This window comes from Lutjanus erythropterus, chromosome 1, assembly GCF_056507025.1.
Source record: "Lutjanus erythropterus isolate fLutEry1 chromosome 1, fLutEry1.hap2, whole genome shotgun sequence".
Lineage (NCBI taxonomy): Eukaryota > Metazoa > Chordata > Actinopteri > Lutjaniformes > Lutjanidae > Lutjanus > Lutjanus erythropterus.
In genome coordinates, this window is record NC_139317.1 from 46,715,132 (window position 1) to 46,733,953 (window position 18,822).

Genomic DNA, 18,822 nt, shown 5'->3' on the forward strand with positions numbered 1-18,822 from the left:
AAACATATATATATTTTTTTTTTACAGTGCTCCCGACCTAAATCATTTCAGTAGAGTGGTACAGGGTTTATTTTTCAGGGATGTGAAGTAACTGCAAATAAATAAAATCAAACATTTAAAATAAGTCTGTATTTCTGACTCAGCATACGAAGCTGCAAGGCTAATGGCTCTAGAAGGTTTTCATGTCACTTTTTCGTCTAGATAAATTTCCCAAGGCACCTCAGGTGAAGGATTTACAACATTTCTTTCCAAGAGGGACATTTAATGTGTTATTCATGTCAGTTTTGCTGCTCTTTCTACTCGTGGTTACTTCAGGGTGTATTCTAACAGCAATCATATCAGATCTCTCAACATTTTTGCCCACTCACTTCCTGAGTTACATCTCACCCAACACCCTGTCCAAAAACTGGAAACAGAAGAAAGGCAGCAGTTTCTTATAACTTTTGAAATATCTGATCGGATGGTTTACTCACCGAGGCAGAGGTTGGAAGTGATCATATGGCATCACCTCTTTGAATCCATCACTGGAGGAGACAAAATATCATGTAAGTTTTATCATATTTAGATAGCAGCTTAGGAATGCATATCACTCAAATGCTAAGCCCAACCAGAGTGCTCATTAACAACAGTTTGGCCTTCAAGGTTCTAATAAAGTGGTAAAAGAGTGTCGATAGAAACTGCTTTGCACTGCCAAATTAGCATTTCTGCTCTTTAGCCTATTGATTCAGTCCTTCTTGATCGATCCAGCCTTTCATAAAAGAAGCATTGAGACATGCTAAGAGGATAAACTTGTATTTTTCTCTTGCAGGTGTGAAAACTGTATTGATTTTGCTTAGCGTGAAAATCTGAGCTCTGCCCGCTCAGATCTTCAGCAAAGTTCCTCCAGGACTGTCAAACAAAGCCTGCCGAGGTAACAGCAGGTTGAACTTGGTCATGCTGCATTAGGCTCTTGCATAAAGTTCTCACAATGAAGTCCTGTCAAGTAGTCCTCATGCAAAACTCTCATTACTTTTTTTAAAAGTAAGTTTGATGACTGCTGATAGTTCAGCTGGACTAGGAGCCAGTTAGAATGGTTCAATATAATGGGGTAAATCTAATGTCATCCAGCTTCACTTGGTCCAAGGTAAAAAAAAAAAACCTACCAACCACTCTAAGCTCACTAGTTAAAGGGATAGTTCACTCAAAAATGAAAACTCAGGGGGTGGCTGTTTATCTCAATTGGTAGAGCGTCCGCCCCATGTATGAAGGCTGTCAATCCTCTGCAACAGCTGCTGGTTCAACTCCCACCTGTGGCCCTTTGCTGTGTGTCATCCCCTCTCTCATCACCCCCCTTTCCTGTCTACTCTTCAGCTGTACTATCAAATAAAGACAAGAAAAGCACCATAACATAAAAGAAAATTCAGTTATTATCTCCTCACCCTCATGCTGATTGAAGGTCAGGTTTAGTTTTCTAATCCACACAGCACTGCTGGAGTTTCACAGGAAAACAGTGTTGCAGAATCTCCCAAACAATGAAGTGAATGGTGACCAGTTTTCCGACATAAAAAAACATCAGAATAAAAACTCCATACTGCTTGTCTCCTGAAGCCCCAACATGCCAAGTTAACTAAAAATGTTATTTACACCTTGTTTTCAGTCTGAATCTTCACTGTAGATTCTTAGCTTGGAGCCATAGTCACGTGCACACTGTCTGAACTGGGTGTGTGTGGTGTGACGATGTGCCAACATCACAAGCAGTATGGAGGCATTTTATATTTTTTTCAGTTGTTTTTTCCATTTGAAAACTGGTCACCATTCACCTCCATTGTTTGGGAGATTCTGCAGCACTGTTTTCCTGTGAAACTCCAGCAGTGTTTTGTGGACTAAAACACTAAACCTGATCTTCAATCAGCATGAGGGTGAGTAGATAATGACAGAATTTTTATTCCTGGGTGAACTATCCCTTTAACACATTGTACCTTTTAGCCCATCCCCCACATGCAACCTATGTCTGACTTATATCTAACTTGCATCTCAGTCTAACTCACTTAATAATTTTAAATAAAGACCTTTCTGCTGAACCAAACTATTTGGGTCAGCCACGTAAAGAATAATGCCCGTCTGATGAAAGACACTTTCACACAGAGTGAATGAACCAATCACAAGACTCCCACAATGACTCCAAACATCCAGCACTCTTCTGAGGTTCCTTTTAGTGTATGGACTGTGTTTTTCTGATTTATGTAGATCACAAAAATACATTACTTATTTCGCAATATTCAACACATTACAAGCACATTGGACATAAATGTCTCCTTGCACACATTTTCTTTTTCTTCTGCAGAGGTTCGTGGTGGTTGACATCTGGCATCTCCCTGGCATGTGTGAAAAGTGCAAGACAGAAATGTTCCTGAATGTGGCTGCATGTGTGAAAATCACTGAAAAGATATTCTGGTAATAAATCAGAAACCACATTCTAACCACATCCTCTATCTCTGTACTCAAGAGTGGTATCAATCTTCTCAACTCACTCTCTAAAACAAAATGAATAAACATGCTTCTTAAAATGTTCAATTATTTGTTTCAGACATAATGGATGTTATGATGCCTCCCTGTAATGTAAAATGTGTGATATTACTGCCATTCTAATTGAGAATTAACAGCCCAGTCAAATTGCAAACTGCACTCATGCACGCTTATGTTTCATGATGCTTACTCAAAACTGTCAAAACATCTGCTTAAATATTCTGATTTTACTTTTTAATTCATCTAATCAACAGCAGATCTAGTACATAGTTTTGTCTTTTTTGACTTTTTTGTCTGCCTGTGTATTTAGCTGTTAGTATTTGCTATCCATGCTGAGGAGCAATTATAATATAACATCCAGTCAGGAACCACAGATGAAAAGTAAACTTTGTCACCAACTCTGGAACAGTTCCAGTAATGTTTATTTATCAGCACTGTCCCTGTCAAGTAAGCAGAATGAAAGAAAGCAAAAAGTGGTACTATGGTATGGGAATGTTCCTGAAATGTTGGTTTTAGTGACATTAATGATGTAAAAGACAACCTTACCTCTCTGGGCAGGGGTCCATGTTGCACTCCTTGAGTTTCGGTGTGGGTTTGGTGTTTTCAGGGTAGCTGTTACAGTGGTGCTCCGGCAGGGTCTGGTTTGATCGGATGTCTGTGCACTCTGCAGAGTTGAGCTGATAGCCTGGGGGAAGGATGTGGACACACTCTGTTTAATTGTACATTACTGGAAAGAGCTGCAAAAGATGAAGCTACGTATGCAACATCTGAGGATCGATGAAATCTAAAATCATGTTAAGTCATTATTCAAACAAATCAATTGACTGCCAGCTCACCTCCTCCACAGGTGACCGAGCAGGGGAAGAAGTCTGTCTCTCTCCACTGGTACCTGATTGGCTGGTAGAAGAGAAACTGGACAACTGTGTCCTTGGAGCCTCCATACTTCATCTGTGCAAGGAGAAGAATCATGTTAATGGGACACTTCACTAAATTTGTCCCAGTCAGTGAACAAGTATCACTCATAGATACTATGACTAGTCCGCCTGTGAGGACAGTTGGGATTCTAAGTCTGAGAAAACTAACAAAGTGACTTTGTGTAAATGATCTTGGCTTGATGTTATCTGTCACATTTTTATTGCAAAAAAAATGAGTTACAGGGCTGGAGATTGAAAAACATGGATGTTTTTAAAGCTTGACCTATGCTAACGCATAAAAGTCCTGTCCATTCTTATCTTAGGTCATTAATTTCTGATGCTGCTTTGTCAGGCGCTTCGGCGTCTGATACTAATGCACAAGCTATCCTTTTTTGTCTGTATGAGACTCTGCCAGAAAACCTTTATAACATGTGGTTAATGCTGTTAAATAGTCACAGTTTGTTCAACTTTAGGAAACAAAATTAGTTGTCTAGATTCAGACTCACAGAACACACATAATGTCTTGTAACTTGAAACTTTAGATAATGATGACTTTTGGTTTCACATGAAACACAAACCCCAGTCTCCTGGGTGACAGTCCTGTGTTTGTTTGAAACATCCATCAACCACTTCAACTTGAAAAATGTTTCTTGCTCTTTATATTATGTTCATGTTACTTAAAAGTAAAGTTTGCTGTGTCTCATACAGACACTATTTGATGACCTGGGAGTAAGAACTGAAAAATAAAGGCTGAGAAATCAGGATAGGTCCATGTCTTCTGTACTACTTTGGACCATTCTTTATAAATGAGTCTTCTTGTAAGTCCCCACCTGTTCTGAATTGCTTTACTAAATCCTGACGTACTTTGGAATCAGTAAACATTTTGGGAAATATATCCACTTTCTTTTCCAAAACTGTACAGTAGGGTGGAAGCACAGGGAAACAATGAGCCTTGCTTTGTCAAAAGTAAATAAAAAAAAGCCCAACCCTAACACCTGTGTCTCACATTTGTTTAATCCACACACAATGTAAAAATCACAGTTTGTTGTTTTAAAGGGAGTTGCATGCTGGAACTGTTGCTTTGCTTGCAGTGGCCACTTTTTCACACATTTTTTTTCCTGGACTTACATATTATGTGAAATCCAAATCAAATCACATGTTGCCTGAGCACTATTATGAGAGTGTGTGAAGGTGAGTTAACATTTTCACTGCTGCTTCATCATGACGGTACGCATTAAAACCAGCCCTGACAGAATTAATTTCCATTTATTAATATTATTCCAGACTTCTAAGGTCTGTTATTTCTGTATATGTAACATTGCTTTGTATAATAGACTGTTGCTATGAAGAACAGACTGTTGCCATGGATGGAGTTTTGATCATAGGCTCTGGAGGAGCCATAGAATAATTTTTAAATCGATATTTTGTGTAAAATTATTGATTTTGGGAAGTAACTGTGCAAGTGTGTTAATGTACAGCAAACAGCTATATAAGGGCTAATGTACAGTGAGGAGGTCATTATTTTGAAATAAATCCTCATAAAAACAACCTTTTATACAGAAATAACAGACCTTACAATACTGCAATTGACCAATCACCATTGAGTATTTAGTGAAGCCATGTAATAATGTGAAATAATCCTCTTCAAGATGATCTAAGACTCCTCTGCTTCACATCGTGGTCCTGCATCACCGTGTCAGGGTTTATTTCACTATAATGACCTGCTCACTACACATTATCCCTTACTTAAGACAATGAAGGTTTACTTTAACGTTAAATGCGTTCCTCTCCTGTAAAAACGCATCACTAGAACAGGCTTCAGCTCAGTCAGTCGATCTGTGCAATGTACAATACAAGCAACAGTAACACAAAGTAAATACAAGCAAATAAAAAAATAAAACAAGACAGAGAAGATTTTTTAGTGAAGGCATGTATGTAAAATTTGATTTAAGTAGAAATTTAAAAGCGAACACAGGTCTGAATGATATTCTCCCTTAACTCAAGGTCCATTAATGAACTTTTTCTGAAGACTTTAACTGCATCTCAGGGTCTTCATCAGCAGAGTTTGATGGGGACAGTGAGGTGCAGCTGAAAACTCCAGAAAGTTTATTTTGCCAAATATCACAATTCAAAGTCAAGACTGCACCTTCAAGCTCAACCAGTTTAACAAATCTGAAATGCAACTGGGAGCCAAGTCCTCATGTCTGTCAAAGGTGGTGAGCAAAATCCTAAACTACTATGTAAAATGATCTGGTAATCACTATAAAGATGCCTAAATAAAGGTAACTTGACCTCCCCTCCTACTTCTATCAGATGCTTTGCTGTAGCACTTATGTTGCAAAGATCTACTGGTGGAAAAGAGCTAACAGATGTGTTCAGTTATACAGTGGCTGTATTTTGTCAAGATTTTGCAAAGTATCCAAGTAAAGGCCACCGTCAAACATCACCCCGACTCAAACTGAAATCTTTCACTAAATTTGAGTTACACCTTCATCCTTCAAAGAGCAAAAGAGCAGCCTTACATAGTAAATTGTGTGCTGTCCTTTTCTTTTGATGATGTAATTGGAGTGTAAGTCATCCATCACAGCCTTTCAGCTTCGGCCTTGTGGACGACACTACTGAATGTGTCTTGTGGGCACTGACCTTTCAGATAAACAGTGGAATGTGTCATATTTAAGGGTTGAGTGACAACGACTGTCATCATCGGGGAAAAGCAAAAGCAGAGGAAACGAATGAGAGGAAGTGTGGACTGGATTAGCCTCTGATTGCATCAAATTAAAATACCAGTAAACATCTGAACGGTACAGTGCAGAGACTTTAATCTGCAGAATTCTGCCCTCCAGCACGCACGGCACAACCACTAACTGCTGTTACAACATCTCCTCCCGTATCAGTTAGTCCCAAAGCATGGTGGCAGCTGTGACATAATTTTCAACTGTTAAGCATGTGCACACACAAGCTGTGTTTGAACTGCATCCAGAAGGAGCGTCTTATTGAAATGTTTCTCTTGTATCCACTTCAGATTTATGATCACCACCAGAGAGGTGTGAAGCTGTAGACCGAGTGGATACTGAGCCCTCTGATTCCAGCAGAAACTGGACGAATGCTTTGCACATCTGCACATCAGATCAAACTGTAGACAGTCAAAGACTTGGATCACACTCCTCACACTCGATCTATTAAATCAAAGCAGTCTGATTACTGACTTGCTGACTTGCAGTACGTAAAATAGAGTCCACTTTTGGTTTAGCTCATCTTGTCTGATGGGAAAAGGAAACAGTAACTGCTCTGCCATTCCAAATCCTGAGTGTTACTGCACAATGATATTATACATGTGTTCATTGCTTAAAGTGGGCTTAAAGTTCATTTTTGGGTGAACTATCACTTTAAGTTTCCTTTGTCAAACAATGGCTCTGCCAGAGAGAACAACATCAAATAAGGTGCAGTTTCTATTCCCAGACTATTGATTGATGATCTCGTAAATTGTGATCTTATCTGAAAGAAAACTGGAAACATGAAAAAGCCTCAAAACATTGTTGCTCCCAGAGGCTAACTTGTTATCAGACAATAATATTATATATTATAATTATATTCCTGTCATATATTTTGTATTTTCAGAGGCAGTTACAAAGTGCAAGGCTTGGTTTTGATCTCTGTACAGAGTTCAGGATGAAATAATTTCCCCAAAATATGGAATTAATTCTTTATAAAAGCCTCAGCAATTCCATTAATACACTGTAGTTTTGAGCAAATATTACTTAAACAGGAGTAAATAGTGCCTTGTGCAGATATGGGGCTCTGGTGAGTATTTCCAGCAGCAGGACTGTGCATGTGGGAATGACTTAAATATTCATGGTAATGTAGGACCCAAACTGCATACAGATAACATGACTTTACACTTTCAAATATCATGTGGTGCACATGCCAAAGTCCAATTTTGCATGCAGGTGATATGACAGTCCTTCCAATCAATATCAAGAGCTGAGAAGAGTCAGGTGACCCTCATGGTCATGCTAAAAAATAAACGTGGTTAACAATGTGAAATGGCTCCAGTTTGGTTCAGATTGAAATAAGTGTGTTACAAATTTGAAATAACACTGACTTTTGGTTTCATGTGGGACTAAAATTCCCAGCTGCTGGGTGAAAGTCCTGTGTTTGTTTGACCCTCCCACCCACCACACCTCCTCCATACATGGTCTTTCTCACTCTTTGGACTAGGGCTGCAAGATTCAGTAAATAAGTCATATTGTGATAATATCGACTGAAATTGCAATTGTGATATGATTACTGGAAATTAACCGTTTTGCGTAACAATTTTCAAGTTCAGTGAAAAAGACACTATAAAAGTTGTAATGTGATCATTGTTGAGGTCTGAAGCATACAAACATGTTTTCTTTCGCCTGGAGAACAAGATTTTTAGGTCAGGTCATCTCTGCAGCTCTACAGTACCTCATTATAATTTACATTTCTCACACATTTTTCCTTTTTCAAAAAAAGTGATGTGGTTCTGGTTCTGCAATCTGGATATTGCACTTGACCATATTTATTGTGATTAACTGTGCAGCCATACTTTATACTTCGTCAACTGATGTTTTTTTCATGGGATGGATCAGTGTATCAGCTGCACACAAAGGTTTTCAACATAAAACAATAAACTTTTTTTTGCGTTTTAGCCATTCTTTTACACAGGAACAGTGTCTTGGGGGCCTGAAAATGAAAACTTTTTAGACCAGTTTCCAGAATCCAGTCTTTTGAAAATGTCACCCTTACTGTTGCTGTGTAAACTGGCAAAATGTGGTTCCTGTGAAACTGTAGGAAGACAATAAATAAATAAATAAATAAATAAATAAAACAATAGTGGACTACTGACTCTATGGAGATTATTAATGCTCCACTTCATCTGTCCAAGACAAAATGATCTGTTTTTGAGCGTGCATGCAGCGTTATCTTCTTGCAGGGGTGGAAGTAACTAATTACAAATACACAGTGGTGGAAAGACCGCTGAAAATCTGTACTCAAGTACTGTTATATAGCTAAGATATTACTTAATTATAAGTAAAAGTATTGGTGTTAGAGTATTAGTAACTTTTAACCGTTGATGTCACAGTCACCTCTCCAAACTAGAGTTCCAAATTTTAAAATGCTAACAATCAATTAATCATTAATAATCTATGAGATCAACAAGATATGTTTCTTTCCTCATTTTAATTTTTTTTGTTGTTTTTTTTCAAATTTTAAATCTAATTTTAATTTTCCTTATTGAACAAATGACTCCGCCAGACAAAACAATGTCAAATGAGGTGCAATAACTACCTAAAAAATTACTACCCATTTAGTATCACAGAAAAATTACTTATAACAGTAATCTGAGTATTTGTAATTAGCTACTTCCATGCCTGCAAATACTCAAGTTACTGTAATTAAGTTGTTTTTTGGGTACTTCTACTTTTCTGAGTAGATTTTCAAGTCTGTACTTTTACTCGTACTTAAGCATACATTACACTATGTGATCTACTTAGTTACTTTTAAAATCATAATTGAGTACTGAGTACAATTTAAATTAATATCCAGTAATATCCAAACCTTTCATCTGCATTTTGGTAGCCAATCAGGTGATCTTATCATAAACGGGCCAATGAAAACAATGAGGTGCAAACAGGTTTGGAGTAAGGATGTTAGTGATTAATGATTAGTTGATTAATTGAAAACAGAAAATGAGATTTAAAAAAAGTCTTTAGTGTCTTACAAATTATTAATGATTAATCAGTTGTTAGCATTTACAACTATGGGTTATGAAAATACACAAAATTTGCAAACAATTATTCAATCGCATTAAACATCAGTGTTTAAAAAGCAACTGATACTCTGAGTAGTTTTTGAGACCAAATACTTTTACTTTACATTCTTCTAGCACCAGTACTTTTACTTGTAATTGAGTAAAATTTTAGTAATGTAACAATACTTGTTCTTGAGCAGAGAGTTTCAGTACTCGTTCCACAACTGTCATTTTGTCATTCTGCGATGTTTCACTACAAAGTTACACTGACAGCGACTGGCCTGTGATGCACACTACAGCGTTTTCAGTCATTTTTGTGGATCCGTTTGCACAGGGATCGTCTTCACATCATTGTTGTCTAAACACTGAACTTTTTAAAAAAAATGCTAAGGGAAAACTTTTCCATTTTTAGCAAGACCGTTCTCATGCAAACACTGCCTCAGGTGTATGCACTGCTCACAGTTTAAAAGTGTATTTTTTACACATTGAATAGAATGGACTGGAGAGAACATGTTAGTGCCACTGTGTGCCTCACTGAAGCATTGATCTGTGGCAGAGGCTTAGATACACACATTGTACTTGTTTGTAGGATCAATTCACTGTTGCTTTGCATCTGCGTGTGACATTTACTGACAAGAGGAAAAAAATATAAAATATCAGCAGATGTATCCATCTGTCTGTGGAGGAAATGTTAAGTCTTCGTAATGTCTGCAACATAAAATGGGTTGTGACACAGTACAGTCACTACTAACAGGAAGATTTATTTCTATTTAGATTTAACGGGCCTCTCCAACAGTAATACGAGTTGTGCCTCTGGCAACAACCTCAGTCAACCTAAGTCTCATTAAAAAATCCCCTGCATTGCTAAATATTAAGCAATATTCTTTCTCTGGTATATTTAATAAAATATGTACATCAGAAGCTAAAAGTCCTCAGGCTATTTTGCTATAAACTGCAGCCTGTCACCTTCCATTTGCTTCACCTTGATATTGTAATCAGCAGTGAGTGGTCCATGTGTCCTCAGTGTCTGTCTGTCCGTCCCTCTCTGGAAGTCCAAGGAGGTGTTTCCTATCATGTAGGAGCCTGTGGACAACAGACTGGTCTCCTCCTTCCACCCTTGAAGAGACACGGCTTCAATAACTGATGGAGAAACAGAGCAAGAGGGACATTTAATAATGAACAGAAAGTTTCAATATTAAGCATGGTGAGCAAACCTGTATGGAAATGTGTTGTACATTTCATAAAAAAACGAAAGAAAAATGAAAATCTGTTATCCAATACAGAAATGAAGAATCACTTCTAACTTGAGATCTGCTGTGCCGTGGGATTTAAACTTCTACAACAGTAAATGCAGAAAACACTATTTCTTCAGGAGAGATACCATCAGACAAGGTAGGGCAAAGCAGATAAAACAATTCTGCAAGAGCACAACTCAAGTCAAGAATCAATAAATCAAGACAAGGACGCAGACAGGGGAGAAAAAGCAAAGAGAAGGATGGAAAAAGTAATTTACAAAACAGAGAAAAGTGTGTGCAGGCCACATCTTTGGCTTCTTCTTTAGGATTTTACACTTATATGGTGCTGCAGCGGCATCTGCTAATTTCACATACAGCAGTGGTGTTGAACAAAGTAATGAGACGTGTTTGGCAAATATTGCAAATGTGCAGCAAATCAGCATTGTGTCTTAAGCCAGTCCATGCATTGTACTCTGTTTAGCCAGGACTACATCATGGTGGCAGCAGGTCCAGCAATGTCAGCCCGTCTACCACCAAAAAAGACGACCGTGCAGGTCATTTGTGCAAGCAGCTTATTACCCTTACCCTGACCCTTATGTCTAATGTCAGACGGTGACTTCTTGTGACTGTAGTATTTATGAGATATGAGATTTTTATATATATATATATATATATATATATATATATATATATATATATATATATATATATAATTCCTGCACTGTCTTCTAGGTCTGTCTTATGTCTCATTTTGAACGCCCCTAGAAATTCTCCAAAAAGAGGTGTCCAGGAGATGCATCCTGTCACATACCCAAACCAACAGAAGACTCATTTTCGATGGGCAGGACCATTAGTTATATTTTCTCCATATCTCTGAAGGTAAGCCAAGCTGCCCTGGGAATGAGATTCATTTTGTCAGCTTCTATCTTTGATTCACTCATTTGGTCACTGACCACATCTCACGATCATAGGTGAGGGTTCAAATGAAGATGGACTGGTACATTAAAAGCTTCACCGTCAAGCTCAGCTCCCTCTTCATCATGATGGTCAGGGTACAAAGCTCTCGTTACTGCTGACGCCACACCAACATCCTGTCAGTCTACACTCTCTCTTGAACTTGAAATACATGAACTTCTTTATGTGGATGCAACACACTTTCAACCCAAGACAGTGAAGTTCCATTTTCAGCTGGAGTGCTGTGCTCTCAGACTTTGAGGTGCTGACTCTCATTCCAAATGCTTAAAAAGGACAGCTCACTGCAAAATCAAAAATATATATTTTTATGCCCAGTATGTTTTTCCATCTAGATTTTTTTGGTGTGAGTTGCAGAGTTTTGGACATATTTGTTGTAGGGATGTCTGCCTTCTCTCCAATATAATGGGAGTAAATGGTACTCAGCTCGTGGTGTAATGCACGCTATGTAATAATTAGTAAGTATCATAACTGAAGTTTCTCAGAAATTATCCCCAAAATGATCAAAAACTGACATTACTTAATAATTATATTACACAATTTTTAAATATGCACTTACCATAATTAAGTAATTTCCAGATATATTTAGAGATATATGTTGCTTTGTAAATACCACCAAATACATGAAAATGGTAGTCGATAATTATCACATAATTAACCATGACATTTGAAGTTTTGGAGGTCATTTGTGGGTAATTTCTAAGCAATTTCAAATATTTCCCATGAAATAATGGGAAATTGAAGGGTTATTATAAACTATAATAGCTATAAATTATATAAACTATATACTATAAACAGCTCTACAGGCAGGGTAAAAATATGTATTTTTGATTTTGGGATTTAACACAGCTGCAAACTGTCTAAGGCAGTGCTGGAGATCATGAGTCAGTGGATCTGGTACAACCTGCAGGAAAAAAGTGTAATCTTAAAGCCACCACATCAGACATTCTGTCCATGAAACCTGTGCCTTTGGCACTGGGCTACAGACACTGATTGTACTGAGTCAGAAGAATCTTTCCTTTTTGTTATCTTTGTCACAGGAGGGCAAAGATAATAGAAAAGGTCAGTATATCACTTATGTATCCATCCTGTGTCCTTCCAGTCATCCAGACTCTGTGCTCTGAAAGTAAACGGCGGCCTTGCTGTGATGTGCTGGAAAAATACTGGACTCAGTAATTCATGATGAGACCGTGAGGAAACACCAAATGATGTCTTTGTTAAGAATGTGTGACAAGATTAATGAGGCTGACATGTGAGAAAACTGATTTTGAATAGATAGTTATCCTTCTTCTGAGGGATAATCATTTGCAGACAATGTTAGCCATTGATCTCGTTTCATTTCTACTTCTGACTTCTCTCTGTTTGGACTTCTTTCACTTTATAATTAGCAATCTAAAAAAAATCTTGTATTTATTTCATTTTCCATAAAAAAAAAAAAAAAAAATCAAACAGAATTTTGACAAATCCACTTATCTTTTGACAGTAATTATAGCTTTTTCCCCAAAGCTTTCACAACTTGAAACAATTAACAATCTAGTCCTGCCATATCACGTAAAGAAATCAAAGCAGCCTGTGTAAAGAGGGCCCCGTGTTGCCAGTGTTGAAAATATGATTAGACTTTTGATAATATTTAGTTTCAGAGGAGTTCATGAACTCAGGAGCTGAGTTAGCTGAGCTGTAAATGTGTGTTTGATTTACTCTCCTTTACTGTGGTCTCTCCCCCCCTTCAGCTTCTTCTCCATCCGCCACACTGATCTCCTGGTAGTTGATGAATGATCTGCTAAAGTAATTCTTAGGTCACTCCTCGACTCTGAAACATCTGACGGAGCACACATCCAGTAAATCCTGCAGCTCTTCGGGGTATTACGCCGTCGGAACTTGAGTATATTAGCAGGGTGAGGACATGTGCTGGGTTTATCTGCATTCATCGCTGGCTGTTGCACTTCTTTAAACCGACAATAAAATAGGTCAAGAAAACCCAAATGACACAAACAAATGCTCAAAAAGCTCTGAGGATGTAAATCACAGGGTTCAGGCTATGTAGGATTTTTTTTATTATTATTTCACATCCAGCAAGTGGAAGGTGTAAAGGAGAAACTTAATATTCGTCCTTGCTTCATATTCCAATCCATATTATAAAGCATTAAATCATATTAATTACTATTCCTCAAAACACTAAGGTCACTTTCACACCTGCAGTCTGTTTCATTTGGTACAAACGAAAAAAAACCCAAACATATCTATACCTGCCAGTTCTGGTTCATTTCATGTTCACACTGACTTGCTAGCATATTGTGGACTCAAGTTGCAAATTGACTTTAGTCTCAACAAAATCAAAAAAAGGCTTGGACTTTAAGCATTTCATGCAGAAGTTATCCAAACCCCTTTTAATGCACAACAGGGGTCTAAAATGACCCACATTCATTTCCTATGTGATTTCACGCACTGCTGAGTAATTCTTTGGTTTATCTTTTGAAATCTTTTTATTTCATCATTTGATAGCCTAAACCACTAGCTCTCGACCTGGGGTCCACCAGAAATCTCAGAGGGTCTCAAAGACTCCGTCTGTTCTGAGGTCCTCAAAATCAGATTTGCACATCTCTATGAAAATCACAATTTCAGGGTTTTTCCAGCACTTTACAGCTGCGGTAAATAACATATTTATGTAAAAAATGATTATTTCACCTTTTCATCACATTAAATCACATGTTAGTGTGTTATTATCAAACAAATTATATTCTATGAAAGTTTCATGAATCATGGACAACTGATAAAATATAAAACACATTTTTGTTGTCATTTTTTCCCTAATTTTCTTGTTTTTTTTTCTTATTTTCAGTTTAACTTTAAGTTTCTTTATCCAAACTCTCCACCAGACAAAACAATATCAAATGAGGTGCAGTTACTCCTGTTTTTAGATTATTGATTAATTATCAATTTATATATGTTTAATGAGTTAAATTCTGGCAATTAATCAATTAATGATTAATCATTAACTTCCTGGCTCAATAAATATCTGACTTAATTTATTTCTTTATGTAAAAAGTTAACTAATTAATTCAGTCAGGCAGCAATTTATTACAAAAGTAATGTGATTACAATTTCAAGCACTTTATCCAATATCCAAGCATTTTTCAAACCTTGAAAATATTAAAAAGGATTTCCAGCACCTGTATGACCCCTGCAATTTATACAAAAGTCTGTGTTAAGGCTGGGGGGCTCAACTTCCCTTAGATACAAGAAGGGGGCCTCCAAGGAAAAAAGTTTGGGAACCACTGGCCTAAATATTCATTAAATATCTTTTTTTTGATCAACACAAGGCATTATTTTCATTTTAATTCCTTATTTCATCACAAAATTAGATGATTAGGTTTTTACATATGGGTCAAAAATGACCCATGTATGGAAGTGTGATTCTGAAAATAATAAGAAATTAATAACAATAATTTGGATAAAATATATTTTGTAACTGTGTTTTAGAACAGTGTTTCTCAGCCTATGGTGCTGGGACCCCTAAAGTTGCCGTGAGATCATATCTAGTAGTCACCAAATGGTTGCAGAGAATAAAGTAGAATACAAACTAAAAACATTATGGCAAGCAGCACAGAGGGAGGGTAGAGTCCTAGTCTGGGGATACTGGGCCTGGTCCATCCAGTCAGAGCCCATGTGCTGCACTCAACTCTCCCTTCTTTTCTAGGGGGAGGTGGAGGCTCAGTGTCTTCTAGATTTATGTTGAGGCACCTAAACTACTTGGTTATGTTCGGGAAATGATGTTTTGTTGCTGTCCTGTGGGTGTAAATGGCCAAATAGTAGTATTTGCTACTGACACCTAGGTGCTAATAGCATGTGCCACACAAAATAATGACTTGTGGTGATGAAAAACAAGATATTTAGTGAATATTAAATGATAAAGTCCATTTATTCCAAATATATAGCAAAGAATCACTCTGCAATGCATGAAATCACATAGGAAATGAATATGGGTCTTCTAGGGTCCATGTTGTGGCCTAGAGGGGTAGTGTTAAAAAAATGATTTTTATTGAAAAAATAAGAAAGAAAAAATAAAGATTTGTGATCATTAAAAAACAAATGATAAAGTGATAAAATTAATTTATTGCAAAGACATTTTAGATCCATGTTGTACATCAAAGAGTGGACACAAATGACATGTGTCTTCACTTGGATTTGAGCCTTCTGATGCGAAAATACTTGATATTAGAGTTGGGCCGATCACCGATCAATCACTGATGGCTGACAGCCATCATCCACTGAGGCCTCTACCATCGTAACTTTGTGAGTTAAGAATCTTCTGAATTCCAGGTCATGTGTCCCCTCTGAGTTGCTGAAAGGCAGGACTTTTGTCCTGTTTTTGACCTCCGGAACAGGGAAAATAAGAAGCTGCAGTTGATGGTCACTGCACTAATGTTGCATCTCTCAAGTTTATAGTAGCTTCCTCAGTATAGATAGACAGATAACTTTGTTTCAAGCTTAACTAAGTTATGTGTGTGGACAAGAAGGGCCTTCTGAATCAGCACTGGGATGTATGTCGTACATCCGCCTGGCAGGGATGTGACAGAGAGTTTTCTTGGCTGAGTGAGACAGTTGGAGGTCGGTGTCAGAGCGGGAAACAGCTGTGACTACAGCAGTGAGCTGGTGAGCAAGTCAGCTTTTCTGTTATGAGACAGCTAAATCCCCACCCAGAAACAACAATTTTAATTTCATCACTTTACACAGATCCACAGATCAAAATTATTTAAAAAGTGTGACATCACAAATCAGTTTATTTCTCCTCATTTCCTGAATGAACTCACAACAAATTCTCTGCAAGTCAGCAGATCCACTTTGTCTTAACCAATTAAAGAGCATCCAATCAAGCTGCAGGTGAGAACCACGAAGAACTAATTAGGGGTTTGTTTGTTAGTGTGTTTGCACCACAAACAAACTGCACCAAATGTATTTAAAGGTAACATTTAACATGACTTTACATTCATCTGATGCTTTTGTCCAAGATGACTCATTTTCTTCCTCACACAAACACTACATCAGGAGCTGGCAGAGGTGGGAGTAAGCTGCCAATGTGCAAGTCACAAGTCTTAACCTTTACTTCTCAAGCAAGTCACAAGTTACTGTAGTGAGAATCAAGCATGTTATTATATTAGAGAGAAAGGAGACGAGACATCTCCACAGCTGATATCTCCAAAACTCTGCAACTCACACCAAAACTATCTAGATGATAAACAGCATTACAGGCCAGTGTTTGAGTTTGGGATGAACTATCCCTTTAATAGTATGAAGTATAATAAACAGAAGTCATGAATCAGACACTAAGTCAACAGAAAATGAACTGTGCAAATTGCATGTAAAGGTGCATATGCAGGATGCATGAAATGTGCAACAGAATAAGATCCTCTGTACTCAGGGTGTGGAATGGACTGGAGTCACTCACCGATCATATCAGGCCCTTTGGCATTGAGTCGGAGAAAGCGGCTTCCCACCGGCACCTCCAGCACCGTCTTCAGAGCTGCAGGGAGACACAAAGTTGGAAAGGTTTAATTAAACCTACAGTCCAGTCCAGAGGTCATGCTCAGATTTCTGGAAGAATGATGCTCCATCCCTGGTGCTTGGTGCCTTGTAGAGAAATAAAATTTAAATCTGGCATTGACATCCGTGTTTATTTGCTTGCAGTCTTCTTCCCTTCCTGTGCTGGCACACTGCAGCAGATCTTGGTGTAAAACCAGCCCATTCTCACAAGAAAAACAGGCATATAGGTGGTCTGAGTAAGCATCTTATTTCAACCTATATTTATGGTTATTGTGAGGCATTGACCTCTAGTAACCACAGTAATTATGACAGGAGCAAGATAGTCTGGCAGGGTGGATGGATGGGTCAAATAAACACAGGATATTCCACCAGGAGACCAGGGTTCATGTCTCGAGTGAATCCAAAAGTCAGTGTTGATTGAATGTTGAGAATTGAGTACATAAGGAACACTAATGGTGCAAGGATATGAAAGCCAAAAACAAAAATTAATGGACCGACATGTGCAAATTTGTGCTATGGTAGTATTTGACATTGACATGGCAGCATAATCAACAGAACATCAGCCTTTCAAGTGTTAAGTTACATATTGTTACACAACTTCCATCATTTACGTCACACTTTGTAGCGTAACACAATGCAACATAATGTGACTTTCCGTAGTTATTGTAACACAAGCCATGATCTTTTCCTAACCCTAACCACTCTGCAACTGTTTTACAGTTTTAATGTTTTATGTAATGTGATTTAAGTAACATTCTTAAAGGAGAAACCTGGAATATATTTACTGCAATAAACCAGAAAATTACCATGATGTGTCGTCAGAGATTAAGGAAACTTTTTAAGTTAAAAAAAAATACTAAGTTCACCTGACATGAACACTGCAGCTGTGGTTTCTTCCTTTGAAACTTCTATTCCAGATCAAAATGACAAAATTGTTTGTCTGTTTCACATTAATCAGAGTTCAAATTAATGCTAAATTTTTCCAGAATGAGTCAGTGTCTGTTTATGAGTCATAAGAAATCATTAATGAGCTTGTAGAAGGCATAGATGTTTATAACTGTTAAATTGAGAAAAATGTTAATGGAGTTTGGCAGACAGTGAGACAGGCAGCCACTTTACTCCAAGTCCAGAGTGTGTTATTTCAGAGCAGTGGGCTTTTGCTCCTCCATAACAGGCTGAACTTTACATTGACAGAGAAATGACAGGTATAAACAGCTGATCAACTTACAGTGGAGGACGTGTCACTGCTAGTTATTGTGAATTTATGAGGCTGTGTGCATCCTGCACTCCTGCAGAGCTCCTGCTGCCTGCCTGTCTCTAGTGAGCCTGATGGCGGAGGGGGCTGAGAGAACAACTCGTCTCAACTGTATATTAAAAAGAATTTACAACCTATTTAATATACAGTCTATGGCTCCAATCCACTATTTGGAGTGCTGTACTCAGTTTTGCACACAAAACAGATACATATTGCTCTTTTAAGGTCACTGCCAGTGCTTTCCATCCAGTCATATGTAGCACTTTAGGAATTATTGACAACTGATCTGTTTGGTCATTTAGTTTTGAGGACGTGTAGCATATTACTTCCACCCACTGCTCAGTTGAACAGTGCGAAATGATTGTATTGCATCACATGTGTGTGCTCATGTGCATCCTTATAGCATCTAATAGCACCATAAAATCCCCATATTTACTCCAAATCTACATATTCAGTACAGTTCATATGCTTGTGACTATACAAACACACTCCGTCCTTCATCAAAGTGACAGTCTCCGCCAAAATGAAGTAGCTACATGATACATTTTTTTCTTGTGTTGCAGCAGTAGCAAATTATGGAGATCACTTCTTGGATCCTGCAAAAGTCATCATATCTGCACGTCA

At 37.8% G+C, this 18,822-nt stretch overlaps 1 protein-coding gene across 1 annotated transcript in view; it reads right to left on the reverse strand.

Annotated features, from left to right (window-relative positions):
- Positions 1–18,822, reverse strand: part of adamtsl3 (ADAMTS-like 3) — a 371,260-nt gene that overhangs the window by 103,159 nt on the left and 249,279 nt on the right. Inside the window, exons 7-11 of the mRNA XM_084722400.1 lie at positions 16,849–16,923; positions 10,178–10,335; positions 3,342–3,453; positions 3,052–3,190; positions 474–524 (exon numbers count right to left, since the gene is read on the reverse strand). Of these exons, the coding sequence (XP_084578526.1) occupies positions 474–524; positions 3,052–3,190; positions 3,342–3,453; positions 10,178–10,335; positions 16,849–16,923 (535 nt within the window). The remainder of the gene's footprint in view (positions 1–473; positions 525–3,051; positions 3,191–3,341; positions 3,454–10,177; positions 10,336–16,848; positions 16,924–18,822) is intronic.